The 18,152-nt window shown below is 43.7% G+C and overlaps 1 protein-coding gene across 2 annotated transcripts in view; it reads right to left on the minus strand.

Moving 5' to 3' along the window:
- The window catches only part of LOC121000731 (vasoactive intestinal polypeptide receptor-like), a 203,976-nt gene that overhangs the window by 55,023 nt on the left and 130,801 nt on the right, over nucleotides 1-18,152 (minus strand). For both annotated transcript variants that reach the window (XM_040431350.1, XM_040431349.1), the window contains exon 4: nucleotides 1,476-1,576. In XM_040431350.1, the coding sequence (XP_040287284.1) occupies nucleotides 1,476-1,576 (101 nt within the window). The remainder of the gene's footprint in view (nucleotides 1-1,475; nucleotides 1,577-18,152) is intronic.

An 18,152-nucleotide genomic window follows, 5' to 3' on the forward strand; every position in this document is an offset into this window, starting at 1 on the left:
TCCAATGGGGAGGCCCCCACATCTGTCACTCATGGTAGAAGGGAGGGGCTATGAAGTGGTTTAGTAGATGGTGCGCTTCACAACAAAGCGGCACTTGGAACAGCAGAATAAAACCTCACGTACTAATAACTCCTGAAGAGAAAAGCTCCACAGAAGATATGCTCTTTCTGCTCTTCCCAGCCTCCCCCTAGTGCTGTCAATAGTTATTTAGCCTGGTCAAAACTGCTGACAGACTCCTTTCAAGGCTTTTTTCACACGAGCGAGTTTTCCGTCAGGGTGCGAAGCGTGAAGCAAACTCATAGCATCCAGACTGAATCTTGACCCACTCATCGTGGTTGAAAACGATGGTTTATGGCGACAGTCAGCAAGAGAAAAGTCCGTTCTTAGAAATATTCGATCTTTCTTTCCAGTGATAGTCGCTATTACCGCAGCGTGTAATGGGAATGTTAAGACTAAAGATCCAGTATGGACGCTACTAATCCGGTTTGGAGTGACTTATCTGACTCTGCGGACACAGATAATCGTCTGACCGAGGCGTCAATAAAATGGACTAATTAGGTGCAGAGGGGATTAGATGAGTGAGCGATCACCTTATCTGGAGTTAAAAAAAAAAAATCCCATATGTGACAAGCAGAAAGGATGCCTGGACTGATCTGTACTGGAGGATCCATCAGAAGCATGGGCAGAATGTTGGCTCAGTGGTTAGCACTGGTGCTTTGCAGCTCTGGGGTCGTGGGTTCAAATCTGACCATGGACAACATCTGCATGGAGTTTGTATGTTCTCCCTGTGGTTTCTGCTTTCCTCCCACACTCCAAAGACATCTGACAGGGAACTTACATTGTGAGCCACATTGGGACTTGCAGATTCCGTCAAAAATATAGGATAAAAAAAGAGCAGCACGCTGTTGTCTGGCAAAATGCGTGGTGGGGCTCACTAGCTGGCATCGGATTTCCTCATTTGAAGGTCACATAATAGAGGAGGACAGTGGAAATAGAAATGCCAATGTGAATTTGGCCTTACGCTTCCCAAGTACAGTTACACAGGGCCAGGAGGATCTATAAGTCTTCTCCCTGTAGCCTGTCAGTCCATCCCCTGCCTCTTCTCCTCCATGATGGCCAGCTGAGGTGGGGCTGCTTAAATCAGGAATACTTAGGCAGTATATTGTGTTAAAGCTAAGCTTAACAAGACCAACATAAGATATAACTCTTAGAAACTGGTCAGGAGAGTGAGATCTCTTATTTCCTGGCTCACACCTCTAGCTGCCATACAGTCTGAGATATGGTCCTATATCTCCTACCTCCTCTAGGTGTCGGTAATACCACACCGGCCATCGGTGGGTCCCAGCACATTTCACCTCCACTCCCGAGTCATGTACCACTGATTCTTACTAAGTCGCATTAAATTTTGGATCAGGTACTCAGAACATGTACTCTATGAGGCCCGATTATGAACATATATGAAAAGCTTACAATACCTGATCTGTCTTGGAATCATTACCGAAGAATTCACAGGCGACCATATAGGATGGATTCATTTCAGACCAGCCCTCGTTTGTGCAGTATTTGGAGACATTTCCTGAAATACAGATATGATAGGTTAAGGTTATGCAGATAATGACCCATGTAGCCTATAGGCAGGTCAGCGGGTTCTCCCATCCTTAAAGGGATTGTCCCACCAAAAATATTTCCCACCCCACATTGCTGAGGTGGTCGCACATGCTCAGTTCCATTCTTCAACTGCCACCAGCCCGATCTACTGTTGTAACCTGTGCCATTTACAGGGAGAGAGATGAAACGAAAAGACATGACCCTTGAGCTGTGGTATCAAAAGAGCGGCAGGAGAAAGGACATGCCCCCTGAGCTGTGATACAGAGATGCAGCAGAAAGGACATGTCCCCTGAGCTGTGATACAGAACTGCAGCAGAAAGGACATGCCCCCTGAGCTGTGATACAGAGCTGCAGCAGAAAGGACATGCCCCCTGAGCTGTGATACAGAGCTGCAGCAGAAAGGACATGCCCCCTGAGCTGTGATACATAGCTGCAGCAGAAAGGACATGCCCCCTGAGCTGTGATACAGAGCTGCAGCAGAAAGGACATGCCCCCTGAGCTGTGATACAGAGCTGCAGCAGAAAGGACATGCCCGCCTGAGAATGGAAAGGCACCTGAACTACTAGCTTGATCTAAATCTAGCAGACCATTGGGGAGATCTCTGGATCCATGTGAGGTACAGGGCTGGTTCTAAGAGACAGTCATATATAGTACTATATCTCTGTTTTTCTACATTAACCATAGGATAACCATTTTAAAGGGGCGACTCCTGCGAGCTCATATAGTGACTGTTCAGCCCTGTTCCACCAGGAGAACTGATGTTAAAGGGCAGTTACATTATTTGTTTCAGCCTTCTCTATACAGTAGATCAGGGTTTCCCAAGTATTCCTTCAACTCTCTGACGTATGCCAATGTGTTCAGGCCATAGGAGTCCGTGTAAAACAATGTACGCAGAACCACTGGAGGGTTTTTTGCCAGATGCATCTGCATAGAGAAGGATACTGGACTCTGCTTTTCTTTACAGTACAGTAAAAATGTAAAGCCAACGGAGGCCCCAAAAAATGTATTGCCTGCCATCCTTTTTTTTTTTTGCATGGAGACGGTACGGTGTGTATGACATCAGTGCTATGCAATGGGATATCTAGAGGTTTTTTTGTGGCCTCTAATTGCAATGTGAACAGATGCACTTACAAATGCTTTACCGGTATATTTTATTATGATTTTGCTTCCTTTTTTTTTTCCCATTTTTGAATTTTAATTTCTACTTCTAATTTTTCTATTATTATTATTTTTTGACGTTTTTAGTCGCCTCCCCCCCCATGTCTATACTTTTTTCCTGCTCTTTTTTCCTTTTATGTCTGTCCTTTATGATAATAATAATAATAATAATAATAAAATAATAATAATAATCATTATTATCATTATTACTATTTTTTATAATTATATTTTTATATTAATATTGTTTTTTATCCTTTGGGCTTCAGGCCTGTTTTTAGTAATAAACAGATTGCGGTCGACTCTCAGACTGAGGCCCTGGATCTGTATTCGGAGTGGATTACACATTTGTCCTATTTGAACCATTCACCCCATTGATTAATTACATTGACAACCTAAGAATCTGGAGAGAAAATTGTGAAAAGACAGAATACCTGAGATAAGTCATCCCATAGTAATGATTGGATTAGATTCCCCGTGCCTAGATAGAGGACCGGTTAACTCCTCCTGTCTCATGATGTAATTACCGTATATATACTTGAGTATAAGCCGAGGCCCCTAATTTTACCCCCAAAAAATGGGAAAAATTATTGACTCGAGTATAAGACTAGGGTGGGAAATGCAGCTATAATGCAGAGTGTATGTGTATATAATGCACACACTCTACATTATATACACACATCTGCAAGAGGGTGACTCAGATTGATGGGAGTCTGACTCTGACTCCCTGTATTTAATGCAGAGTGTGTGCATTAAATACACACACACACTGCATTAAATACAGGGAGCCATCCACAGATCTCCCCCCTAAACAGTGCCATCCACAGATCCCCCCTAAACAGTGCCATCCACAGATCTCCCCCCTAAACAGTGCCATCCACAGATCTCCCCCCTAAACAGTGCCATCCACAGATCTCCCCCCTAAACAGTGCCATCCACAGATCCCCTCTAAACAGTGCCATCCACAGATCTCCCCCCTAAACAGTGCCATCCACAGATCTCCCCCCTAAACAGTGCCATCCACAGATCTCCCCCCTAAACAGTGCCATCCACAGATCCCCCCTAAACAGTGCCATCCACAGATCCCCCTCCCCCTAAACAGTGCCATCCACAGATCCCCCTCCCCCTAAACAGTGCCATCCACAGATCCCCCTACAGTGCCATCCACAGATCCCCCTCCCCTACGCTCACAGCAGTATATTTATAAACTAATCAGTAACTACTTTAACTTTAATCATTGCTCATTGCTGAGCTCTTTACTTGGATTATTTGGATATCTTACTCTGTCTTAGCTCCGGTAATAGCAGGAAGTGCGGGCGGGCTTCTCCCACTAGGCGGCGCAGGCGCGTGACGTCAGTGAGTGAGCGCCGCCCCCCGCACTGCCTGCTATTACCGGAGCTAAAACAAAGTAAGATATCCAAATAAATAATCCAGGGCTTTACTCATTATCTCCTGGGGGGCCCCGTGGGCCCCCCTGACTTAGGGGCCCAGTCGCAATTGTGACCGATGCGACCCCTATAGCTACGCCACTGTTGGTCTGTATTATGGCAATGTAAGTTGCCATAATACAGACCTAGACTCGAGTATAAGACGAGGGGGCTTTTTGAGCACAAAAATATGTGCCAAAAAACTCGTCTTATACTCGAGTATATACGGTAACTTGACACTTTGAGGCTTCCGCCAGCACAATAACAGATGATACACTCGCTATTTCTAGGAAAAATCACCTTCTTTTTTGTAAAGTGAGAAATAAGAGCCCCTGATATCGAGTGCACAGCACGTTCTGTCTTTACTGGATGTAAGTATTGATAATAAAGTATATTATAGCACTCAATGCCGGTATGCTGCATCAAAAGCCAACAAAATTGTGTACATTATTAAGAAACTGTTAATCACCGGTCCTGGATCCAGTGCTACACTACCTCACTCCCTTCCTCCGGTCGGTTCACTCTCTTGTACTGCGCCTCAGGTTGCTGGCAGCCTGGTCCACACTGATGATGTCATGACACTGCCTGATTATTCTGTTTACTAGTTTGCATCCAGGTACCCTGGTCGTCAAACTCTGCATCAACTCTGCTAAACTGGGTTCCAGCAACTTCGCTACATCAACCCTGCTACACCAGTCTCCAAACACTCTGCTACATCAACTGTGCTATACCAGTCTTCAGGGCATGCTGCCACATCACTTGTGCTACACCGGTCTGAAGTTAGATCAGCTCTGCTACAGCAACTCTGCTTCACCAGTCTCCAATAACTCTGCTACATTAACTTTAGTACATCAGTTTCCAGTTAACGCTGCTATCTCATCTCTTTGACATCAGTTGCATTGAACTCAGCTACTACATCAACACTGCTATATGGTCATACTGTAACTCTGCAATATAACTCTGTTACATGGGTTTCCAGTTAATTCTGTTACATCAGCTCTGCTGCATCAGCACTGCTACACTGGTCTCCAGTCCCCAGTAACTCTACTACTTTTGCTGGGTATATGTCTGTCTAAGTGTACATACAGTACAGACCAAAAGTTTGGACACACCTTCTCATTCAAAGAGTTTTCTTTATTTTCATGACTATGAAGGCATCAAAACTATGAATTAACACATGTGGAATTATATACATAACAAACAAGTGTGAAACAACTGAAAATATGTCATATTCTAGGTTCTTCAAAGTAGCCACCTTTTGCTTTGATTACTGCTTTGCACACTCTTGGCATTCTCTTGATGAGCTTCAAGAGGTAGTCCCCTGAAATGGTCTTCCAACAGTCTTGAAGGAGTTCCCAGAGATGCTTAGCACTTGTTGGCCCTTTTGACTTCACTCTGCGGTCCAGCTCACCCCAAACCATCTCGATTGGGTTCAGGTCCGGTGACTGTGGAGGCCAGGTCATCTGGAGCAGCACCCCATCACTCTCCTTCATGGTCAAATAGCCCTTACTTTCAAAGTTTTCCCAATTTTTCGGCTGACTGACTGACCTTCATTTCTTAAAGTAATGATGGCCACTCGTTTTTCTTTACTTAGCTGCTTTTTTCTTGCCATAATACAAATTCTAACAGTCTATTCAGTAGGACTATCAGCTGTGTATCCACCTGACTTCTCCTCAACGCAACTGATGGTCCCAACCCCATTTATAAGGCAAGAAATCCCACTTATTAAACCTGACAGGGCACACCTGTGAAGTGAAAACCATTTCAGGGGACAACCTCTTGAAGCTCATCAAGAGAATGCCAAGAGTGTGCAAAGCAGTAATCAAAGCAAAAGGTGGCTACTTTGAAGAACCTAGAATATGACATATTTTCAGTTGTTTCACACTTGTTTGTTATGTATATAATTCCACATGTGTTAATTCATAGTTTTGATGTCTTCATAGTCATGAAAATAAAGAAAACTCTTTGAATAAGAAGGTGTGTCCAAACTTTTGGTCTGTACTGTATGTCTGCACAAATTTATACAAGTATGTATGCATTTTAAGTGCGCACATGCTTGACTGTATGTACATAGTGAGTGTGCATTTATGTCTTCAGGCATCAAAAATGAGCGTGTACGAATGGATATACTGTAGTAAATGTGTGAGTGTGTGAGTGCACATATGTGTATGTAGTGAACATGCATAAAGGGAGCATGCCTGTCTGATGTGTATGTATACATGTATGCATTTCTGTAAGCTTCTTTTTTACCTACAGAAAAATTGCGTTGAGAAAATTTGCTACTAATTTAAAGGGACATATTCCTGTGCCTATAGTAGCAGGAGACATAGATTCAGAGCTGTTTACAGCTCCGATACACCGGTCATCTGCTCTGCTACACTGGTTCTCCTGCTCTGCTACACTGGTTCTTCTGGTGGTATAGCTTCTCCACATAAGTCATATGACTTTTGTCACCCCTGTTTCTGAAACATAATAGGATATCATGTATGACACAACCCTTCCCTGGGAGGGGGCACCTGAAGAGGCCCATTCCATGCAGTCTGACATCACACCTCAGAAAACGGGAGGGAGCAGAGAAGACTGATGAAGATGGTGGCTCCAACATTGGGCAATGGAGTGGTAGTGGAGCACTATTTACAAATCAATATGCCATTGAAAGGCGCAACCTAAATATATATATACAGTGGATATAAAAAGTCTACACACCCCTGTTAAAATGCCAGGTTTCTGTGCTATAAACAAAGATAAATCATTTCAGAACTTTTTCTACCTTTAATGTGACCTATAAACTGTACAACTCAATTGAAAAACAAAAGGAAATATTTTAAGTAGAGGGAAGAAAAAATATAAAAATAAAATGATTTGGTTGCATAAGTGTGCACACCCTTAAACTAATACTTTGTTGATTTATCTTGGTCTCATTTTTTTTACATAACAGAAACCTGACATTTTAACAGGGGTGTGTAGACTTTTTATATCCACTGTACACACACACACTATCTCAACAGCAACTTTTTCACTTTTTAATGATCTGCTCATTCTACAAAGCAAATGAATTTACCATAATGCTTACTCCTTTTAAAGATTCTGAACATTTTAATGGGAGTTTCTCAAAAAAGTATTTTATGTCATGGAAATAGCAATAGCAAAATACATTACATTACTTATACTGATCGAGTTGCTGTATTACTGTGCACATACATTACTTATCCTGTACTGATCCTAAGTTACATCCTGTATTATACTCCAGAGCTGCACTCCCTATTCTGCCGGTGCAGTCACTGTGTACATACATTACTTCTCCTGTACTGATCCTAAGTTACATCCTGTATTATACTCCAGAGCTGCACTCACTATTCTGCTGGTGGAGTCACTGTGTACATACATTACATTACTTATCCTGTACTGATCCTGAGCTACATCCTGTATTACACTCCAGAGCTGCACTCCCTATTCTGCCGGTGCAGTCACTGTGTACATACATTACTTCTCCTGTACTGATCCTAAGTTACATCCTGTATTATACTCCAGAGCTGCACTCACTATTCTGCTGGTGCAGTCACTGTGTGCATACATTACATTACTTATCCTGTACTGATCCTGAGTTACATCCTGTATTATACCCCAGAGCTGCACTCACTATTCTGCTGGTGCAGTCACTGTGTACATACATTACTTATCCTGTACTGATCCTGAGTTACATCCTGTATTATACTCCAGAGCTGCACTCACTATTCTGCTGGTGCAGTCACTGTGTACATACATTACATTACTTATCCTGTACTGATCCTGAGTTACATCCTGTATTATACTCCAGAGCTGCACTCACTATTCTGCTGGTGCAGTCTCTGTGTACATACATTACTTATCCTGCACTGATCCTGAGTTACATCCTGTATTATACTCCAGAGCTGCACTCCCTATTCTGCCGGTGCAGTCACTGTGTACATACATTACTTATCCTGTACTGATCCTGAGTTACATCCTGTATTATACTCCAGAGCAGTCGGGTTTTCTATATCAGATGACTGTAGAGCTTGGAGTAAAGCCTACTCTGCTTACAATTTAAATGACCAGAGTTAGCTCTATGCAGACACTGAACAAGCAGAGGGTGCTGGGCGGTTTTGTGCAGTTTTGCTGGTGTCTTGCACATACAAGGTGTTACTATTGTCTTATATAAGGGTAAGGAGTGAAGTTATTATTTTCAGGGAACTGTACACGTTAAATGTCATCTGGACGGAAGACGGGGAACCCCAGAAATGCGCTGACCTCTGGGCGTTTTCAGTGCAGAGCGCGGCGCGGGAATGTTAAGTAGCTGCTCTTTGAAGACTGATTAAAATGCTGAAGGACTTATTATTTCCAACAGGGATTTGTATAAATTTGGAATGAACTGCGATTTCTGGCTGTAGGAGAACAAATTGTTACAGGTGCAAAAAGTTCCAAGTTGGCGACTTCTAGAGAAATGCGCTGAATGACATCAGTGAGCGTGATGGCCGCGTTCCAGACCGGGTCACATGCTCCACCAGTAGCACTTAAAGGGATCAGGTCACTGAATGAGATCTCTTGTACCATGGACCCTCAGTGTGATACATTCCCCAAAGTAGACCCAGAGGTAGTAGACGCTTATTTCCAAAGTATCTAAGCCAATCCTGTGTGATACAGCATAATGAGTTCAGCATAATCCCATCCTGTGTGATACTGTCTGCTGAGCTGTGTATCTAATCCTATCCTGTGTGATACTGTCTGCTGAGCTGTGTATCTAATCCCATCCTGTGTGATACTGTCTGCTGAGCTGTGTATCTAATCCTATCCTGTGTGATACTGTCTGCTGAGCTGTGTATCTAATCCTATCATGTGTGATACTGTCTGCTGAGCTGTGTATCTAATCCTATCCTGTGTGATACTGTCTGCTGAGCTGTGTATCTAATCCTATCCTGTGTGATACTGTCTGCTGAGCTGTGTATCTAATCCTATCATGTGTGACACTGTCTGCTGAGCTGTGTATCTAATCCTATTCTGTGTGACACTGTCTGCTGAGCTGTGTATCTAATCCTATCCTGTGTGATACTGTCTGCTGAGCTGTGTATCTAATCCTGTCATGTGTGATACTGTCTGCTGAGCTGTGTATCTAATCCTATCATGTGTGATACTGTCTGCTGAGCTGTGTATCTAATCCTATCATGTGTGATACTGTCTGCTGAGCTGTGTATCTAATCCCATCCTGTGTGATACTGTCTGCTGAGCTGTGTATCTAATCCTATCCTGTGTGATACTGTCTGCTGAGCTGTGTATCTAATCCTATCATGTGTGATACTGTCTGCTGAGCTGTGTATCTAATCCTATCCTGTGTGATACTGTCTGCTGAGCTGTGTATCTAATCCTATCCTGTGTGATACTGTCTGCTAACCTGTGTATCTAACCCTATCCTGTGTGATACTGTCTGCTGAGCTGTGTATCTAATCCTATCCTGTGTGAAACTGTCTGCTGAGCTGTGTATCTAATCCTATCATGTGTGATACTGTCTGCTGAGCTGTGTATCTAATCCTATCCTGTGTGATACTGTCTGCTGAGCTGTGTATCTAATCCTATCCTGTGTGATACTGTCTGCTGAGCTGTGTATCTAATCCTGTCCTGTGTGATACTGTCTGCTGAGCTGTGTATCTAATCCTATCATGTGTGACACTGTCTGCTGAGCTGTGTATCTAATCCTATCCTGTGTGACACTGTCTGCTGAGCTGTGTATCTAATCCTATCATGTGTGATACTGTCTGCTGAGCTGTGTATCTAATCCTATCCTGTGTGATACTGTCTGCTGAGCTGTGTATCTAATCCTATCCTGTGTGATACTGTCTGCTGAGCTGTGTATCTAATCCTTTCCTGTGTGATACTGTCTGCTGAGCTGTGTATCTAATCCTATCCTGTGTGATACTGTCTGCTGAGCTGTGTATCTAATCCTATCCTGTGTGATACTGTCTGCTGAGCTGTGTATCTAATCCTATCCTGTGTGATACTGTCTGCTGAGCTGTGTATCTAATCCTATCCTGTGTGATACTGTCTGCTCAGCGTTGTATCTAATCCCATCCTGTGTGATACTGTCTGCTGAGCTGTGTATCTAATCCCATCCTGTGTGATACTGCCTGCTGAGCTGTGTATCTAATCTTATCCTGTGTGATACTGTCTGCTGAGCTGTGTATCTAATCCTATCCTGTGTGATACTGTCTGCTGAGCTGTGTATCTAATCCTATCCTGTGTGATACTGTCTGCTGAGCTGTGTATCTAATCCTATCCTGTGTGATACTGTCTGCTGAGCTGTGTATCTAATCCTATCCTGTGTGATACTGTCTGCTGAGCGTTGTATCTAATCCCATCCTGTGTGATACTGTCTGCTGAGCTGTGTATCTAATCCTATCCTGTGTGATACTGTCTGCTGAGCTGTGTATCTAATCCCATCCTGTGTGATACTGTCTGCTGAGCTGTGTATCTAATCCTATCCTGTGTGATACTGTCTTCTGAGCTGTGTATCTAATCCTATCCTGTGTGATACAGTCTGCTGAGCTGTGTATCTAATCCTGTCCTGTGTGATACTGTCTGCTGAGCTGTGTATCTAATCCTATGTGATACTGTCTGCTGAGCTGTGTATCTAATCCTATCATGTTTGAAACCATCTGCTGAGATCTAAACCTCTCGTGTGATACGTGAAGGGTCACTAACTTTTCACATAACTTTTTCTATGTCATAGAGACCTATTAACAGTTTGGATGGGCGGGGGGTCGGATGAGCGCTGAGACTCTGACCGATCCCTAGACGAGAGGAGAGAACACTTGCATGTCGCCCTCTCTCTCCTCGCTGCTGAGGACGGACTTGAGATGGGGCCAAAGAGAGTAGTACTATGTGCGGGCGCTTCTTTGCCCTCGTTCTAGGGATCGGTGGCGCGCTCAGCGCTCTTCTTCGCACCGATCTAAGCTTTTAATAGGTCTATTTGACACACGAAAAGTTGGTGACCCTTTAAGCGTTTTTGTATGTCACCGTCTGCTGAGCTGATGTATCTAAGCCTAACATGTGTGATACAGTCTCAGAATATCATACAGCACTACATCTCCCATCGTGTACTGTTGCAGAGCTTCCACGCTGCGGACTGATGTATTTAACTCTTGGTGCAGATTTATTTTTATCGCTTTCCTCTTTATCAATGCAAACTAACCGCTAGAAATCGCTGCCTTAAAGGGGAACTCCGGCAGAACCTTCTGCATTTCCGCCACTGCATGAAGAGCTTTGCCCTGCGGCAGCCAGGCCTGGAGACACTCGTCATTCTCAGTTCATGCTGTATGCAAATAGGTTTCCTGGCGAACAAAAATGTTACAAAAAGTAGCAAATTACCGTTTAGCTTCTCATCCGTCAGAAGAACAGAAAAATAAAGATAAAAAACGGATCCTGTGTTCGCAGCTTCTGTTGTGCTCAGTTAGCATCAGTTTGCGCTAAAAATAACGAATCCGTCTTTTGTTGAGCATCAGTTGTGATCAGTTATGATCAGTTGTGATCAGTTAGTATCAGTATTTTCCATTCTTCTGATCCATCAGAAGAACATGAAAAAAAAACAAAAAAACAGGATCCTGTAAAAAAATAAAATTGATCCTGTTGCACATTTGGCATCCTTTTTTTTTTAGACATCTGAAATGGAAATGGCTCAAACGGATGCCAAATGTGCAACAGGATCCGTTTATTTTTTGTTTGTTTTTATACTGGATCCATAACTGATGCACAGGAGTCTTTTTTTTTCTTCTGTTCTTCCGATGGATCTGAAAAATGGAAAATGAAGCGGAGATGTGAACTCTCCCTCTCTCGATCTCTGACGGAACTGACACCAACTGACGCAAACTAATTATTACTTATGCTTAAAAAAATAACGGATCCGCACCCCCCCCCCCCCCCCCCCACACACACCCAAGCTGAACAGTGGTGTGAACTCAGCCTAATCTGGCATGTGCTAATCCAGAAAGTCTGGTGATCCGGCACTTGATTCCAGCACAGAACTGAGATATGTCAAAAGACATTAACATTCCATCTGATTACGGACACGTTAGGTGACCGCACACGTTGCCTGAACCGTTGATTTTGGAAGGACTGCCCGACTATCTAATCTGTAAGCAGGTGTCCGGGACTCTCCCCCGATGGCATAAACTGGGGCAAAGAAGGGTCACCCAGTTCTAATATTCTCAAGGGAGACAAGTGGTCCTCACAGGTGGGTGACGGCAGCGTATGCCTTTCTTCCTCCTGAGAACACATGCATGCTCAGCTAATCCAAGTGTGCATGTGTATGGAGGATAGGAAGGAATAGCTAAGTGTTTGAGCTCACAGCTATCCGATACTGTACCATGCACACAGTAAGAACCTTAAAGAAGCTTTATCTGTGTGCACGTAGAACCCCCCCACATAGAGGATGGGTGTGCGGGTGGACGTTCATCAGTACTCGGCACCTGTGTACCCTCCCTCATGGTGTCTGTCTGCATCCTGCTGGGTGCTTTTCAGTGATGTGATCTCCAGGGATCAGGCAGTAAATGTTCAATTTCCCTGCAGCTCCCCTACAGGAGAAACGAAGTATTACACATTCATGTGAATGGGTTGTGTAATACAGGACAGGCTCACCACAGCGAGAGACGTTCTTAGTCTCCGTTCTACTCTCTGACCCATAGATGATCATTAGAGATGAGCGAATTTGATGTTATGAAATTCATTCACGCTTCGTTTGGTGGTAAAAGCAGAATTGCGTTATGGATTCCGTTACCACGCAATCCTATGACGGAATGTATAACGGAATGCCTTTAGAGGCATTCCGTTATTCAGTCCGTCATAATAGAGGTCTATGGGCTGCATAACAGATCCGTCCCATTTCCGTTATGCAGGGGAGTCCTCTCCTGCCTCTAAAGGCATTCCGTCATAGAATTGCGTTATGGTCCGTGGTAACGGAATTCATAACGCAATTCTGCTTTTACCACCAAACGAATTTCATAACATGAAATATGCACATCCCTAATGAGGATCCTGAACATAGGACTGTTACGGCATACAAGGCAATGCTCCAAACTCCCGAACGGAACCTCACGAATAGCTGCTAGTAGACGAATAGGAAACGCACCCAAGCGGCTTACACTCCTAGCAATCAGTCTCTAACAGCATACAGTGGATCCCCCAAGAACGAGACGAGGCTCCATGTTGAGGGTAAAGCAGTGGTCACCCAGAGCTGTGTGTTTATTGATCTTATAACATTGGTACACATCAGTACCACCCACAGGGTTTTGTAAAAACAACCAATAACCACGTACAATACAGTAAAACACTTCCACACAAAATCCTCCCCTCTGCCTGTGATATAATTATGGTACAATGGGTTGATGTAATTATCACAGGCAGGAGAATACACAATGTCCTCTGTCCTGGAGACAACCGGGGAGTAAGTCAATTATCTCTCAGAACAAAGGGAAATCGCCAATACACATGTGGAGACAATAGGACAGACATCACCACTCAAACATACAATGTCCCACCTTTTACAGTAACATAGACATTTAACATATCCCAAAATGGCACGAAATAGACCAGGGGTTCAAAAGTTAGTTAAAGTCCTTTGTGAACAAAGGAAGCATGGCTGATGAGAGGGCACATAATCCTGGGGCAAGAGGCTGGCAAACAGGCCCCTCCAAAACCCAGTGGCGAGGTTAGTTTCGCCACAAGGACCTTCCTCCATTTACCCAGAATCCACTTGAAAATGGTTCTTCTAAACTACACAACCCCTTTATCTATCCCTCATTGGCAATCTTCACCTGTAGTCAGAAAGTACAGTCGTGGCCAAAAGTTTTGAGAATTACATAAATATTGGAAATTGGAAAAGTTGCTGCTTAAGTTTTTATAATAGCAATTTGCATATACTCCAGAATGTTATGAAGAGTGACCAGATGAATTGCATAGTCCTTCTTTGCCATGAAAATTAACTTAATCCCCAAAAAAACTTTCCACTGCATTTCATTGCTGTCATTAAAGGACCTGCTGAGATCATTTCAGTAATCGTCTTGTTAACTCAGGTGAGAATGTTGACGAGCACAAGGCTGGAGATCATTATGTCAGGCTGATTGGGATAAAATGGCAGACTTGACATGTTAAAAGGAGGGTGAAATCATTGTTCTTCCATTGTTAACCATGGTGACCTGCAAAGAAACGCGTGCAGCCATCATTGCGTTGCATAAAAGGATATTGTGGCTACTAAGATTGCACCTCAATCAACAATTTATAGGATCATCAAGAACTTCAAGGAAAGAGGTTCAATTCTTGTTAAGAAGGCTTCAGGGCGTCCAAGAAAGTCCAGCAAGCGCCAGGATCGTCTCCTAAATAGGATTCAGCTGCGGGATCAGAGTGCCACCAGTGCAGAGCTTGCTCAGGAATGGCAGCAGGCAGGTGTGAGCGCATCTGCACGCACAGTGAGGCGAAGACTTTTGGAAGATGGCCTGGTGCAAGAAGGGCAGCAAAGAAGCCACTTCTCTCCAAAAAAAACATCAGGGACAGATTGATCTTCTGCAGAAAGTATGGTGAATGGACTGCTGAGGACTGGGGCAAAGTCATATTCTCCGATGAAGCCTCTTTCCGATTGTTTGGGGCATCTGGAAAAAGGCTTGTCCGGAGAAGAAAAGGTGAGCGCTACCATCAGTCCTTTGTCATGCCAACAGTAAAGCATCCTGAGACCATTCATGTGTGGGGTTGCTTCTCATCCAAGGGAGTGGGCTCACTCACAATTTTGCCCAAAAACACAACCATGAATAAAGAATGGTACCAAAACACCCTCCAACAGCAACTTCTTCCAACAATCCAACAACAGTTTGGTGAAGAACAATGCATTTTCCAGCACGATGGAGCACCGTGCCATAAGGCAAAAGTGATAACTAAGTGGCTCGGGGACAAAAATTTTGACATTTTGGGTCCATGGCCTGTAAACTCCCCAGATCTTAATCCCATTGAGAACTTGTGGTCAATCTTCAAGAGGCGGGTGGACAAACAAAAACCCACTAATTCTGACAAACTCCAAGAAGTGATTATGAAAGAATGGGTTGCTATCAGTCAGGAATTGGCCCAGAAGTTGATCGAGAGCATGCCCAGTCGGATTGCAGAGGTCCTGAAAAAGAAGGGCCTACACTGCAAATACTGACTCTTTGCATAAATGTCATGTAATTGTCGATAAAAGCCTTTGAAACGTATGAAGTGCTTGTAATTATATTTCACTACATCACAGAAACCACTGAAACAAAGATCTAAAAGCAGTTTAGCAGCAAACTTTGTGAAAACTAATATTTGTGTCATTCTCAAAATTTTTGGCCACGACTGTAGGTATGAAGAACGTGTCTAGCAGCCTGCCTATTGATTTCAATGTGCAACATGCAATACTTCATTTCTCCTGTGGTGGCGCTGCAGGGGAATTACACACTTGTTACAGCCGATCACTGGCGATCTTTCCAAAAGAAATGGATTGTCCAATGTGTCAACCTATAAATAGGAGTTTTCCAAAAAATGTGTGGAGGAGTCTAGGAATGTTCTATAATAAAAAGGTGGTCACCTGGTGTCTCTTCAGCCATGATGTCCTGACTACCTCACAGGACCACTGAGGCCAGTGACTGGCTACACCGATGAGATAGACTAGTCGGACACTTTATTGCTGCATTTTTGGCAGCACCAGGGCAGCTGAGCTGGAATTGGCGTGGGATTGTGCAGATGAGTAATTTTTTTAAACATCTTTGTAGGTTCTGGAAACCCAATTTAAAGGGATTACCCATGACTGGAAAATAAAGTGGCTGTTTTTTGTTTTTTTTCACAGAAGTGAATGGTGTGGAGCTGCAATACCATGCACAACCAGTTGACAGGGGTGGTGCTGTTTTTAGAAGAAAGCAACCATTTTTTTTTTCTAATCTTGAAGGAACCCTTTAAATCTGTCCGAAGTTCTTTCCCTATCTACGTGAGCCTCTCCATTTGGGAAAGGAGGCGACAGAGTCTTAGGTTCTCATGCTGGTTTAATATGGCGGTGATGTCATCCTTAAAATCATTATTGGTCACAGACCAAGATATCAAGTGCCGCTGCTTAAAGGAATTCAAAAACAAAAGACAGATTTAGTCTCCGGATTTCCAGCCGTCGTTTTCTCGGCTTTGCCATGAATGTCAAACTCAAGTGCAATCGAAGAAAACAAAAATTTATGTAAATTGACCGACGGCATATTCATCAACGTCTCACGGCTGAATGTCACGTAGTAGCGCCGCGCTGCCGTTACGGCCCAAAAATATTACTGAAGGATTTGACGAATGATCTTCAGTTTTCATTTAAATGAAGTTTGTGATGACGAGGAAGATCCAAGAAAATCGCTTTAATTAATGTCCTTGATCCAGACCAATGGAGGGAGATGACAAAGGAGTTCTATGGGCCGACTGCCTTAAAGGGATTTTCCACTTTGAGTGATTGCTTATCGTCATATGTCAATGGTGTAGAGACTTCATTGACTGGCTGTATAAGGGGTCCAGGGGCTTGGTAAGGAGCCCAAATTCTTTCAGAGATGATAGAAAGTGTTTGTAACTCACTGACTTAATGGTTTGACAGAAACACCAGAAGTTATTAAATAGGTCAGAATTACTGCCCTTTGCCAAAGGAGTTCTGGTACTGTGAGTACCGTGGCACCTTCCATTTGGGTTGTCCCATATTGGTGGTCCCCATCATGATCTCTCTCTAACATATTTCCTTTTGAGAGTCTTTGGGATATAGTGCAAAATGCACAATGTATTACTCAGCAGGGGAGGGGCAATGAGTACAAGCCAAGAGGATGGTCCCCACTTAAGACCCCACTTAAGACCCTCCCACTAGGAGCCAGGTCAAAGAGCTCAGCAGCAGGATCATTGTAATGATTTTATTATGTGCCTCTCTTATAGCCCCACAGAGACCCTGGGCACTTACTGTTCCCCATGGTCTTCCCCTACAGAGCTTCTACACACCTACAGTATCCTCCTTACTTCCCACAGAGCAGCTACCCACTTAGTGTCTCCCACCTCCAAAGAACCCCCTGCCAAGTTGTGTCTTACCCCCACCCACCACCCACCATATAGCACCTGCTACTTTTCTTTCTCATAGTCCCTTTATCCACAGAGCCCTGCCTCCCAAAGTATGTCCCTTGCCCTCCACCACCAACACAACTGTCCTACATTGTGCTACCTTAGACTACATTCTAACTGTGTTTGCAATTTACACTTGGCATACAGGGAGTGCAGAATTATTAGGCAAATGAGTATTTTGACCACATCATCCTCTTTATGCATGTTGTCTTACTCCAAGCTGTATAGGCTCGAAAGCCTACTACCAATTAAGCATATTAGGTGATGTGCATCTCTGTAATGAGAAGGGGTGTGGTCTAATGACATCAACACCCTATATTAGGTGTGCATAATTATTAGGCAACTTCCTTTCCTTTGGCAAAATGGGTCAAAAGAAGGACTTGACAGGCTCAGAAAAGTCAAAAATAGTGAGATATCTTGCAGAGGGATGCAGCACTCTTAAAATTGCAAAGCTTCTGAAGCGTGATCATCGAACAATCAAGCGTTTCATTCAAAATAGTCAACAGGGCCGCAAGAAGCGTGTGGAAAAACCAAGGCGCAAAATAACTGCCCATGAACTGAGAAAAGTCAAGCGTGCAGCTGCCAAGATGCCACTTGCCACCAGTTTGGCCATATTTCAGAGCTGCAACATCACTGGAGTGCCCAAAAGCACAAGGTGTGCAATACTCAGAGACATGGCCAAGGTAAGAAAGGCTGAAAGACGACCACCACTGAACAAGACACACAAGCTGAAACGTCAAGACTGGGCCAAGAAATATCTCAAGACTGATTTTTCTAAGGTTTTATGGACTGATGAAATGAGAGTGAGTCTTGATGGGCCAGATGGATGGG

Source organism: Bufo bufo, chromosome 5 (genome assembly GCF_905171765.1).
Source record: "Bufo bufo chromosome 5, aBufBuf1.1, whole genome shotgun sequence".
In the NCBI taxonomy this organism is placed as follows: Eukaryota; Metazoa; Chordata; class Amphibia; order Anura; family Bufonidae; genus Bufo; species Bufo bufo.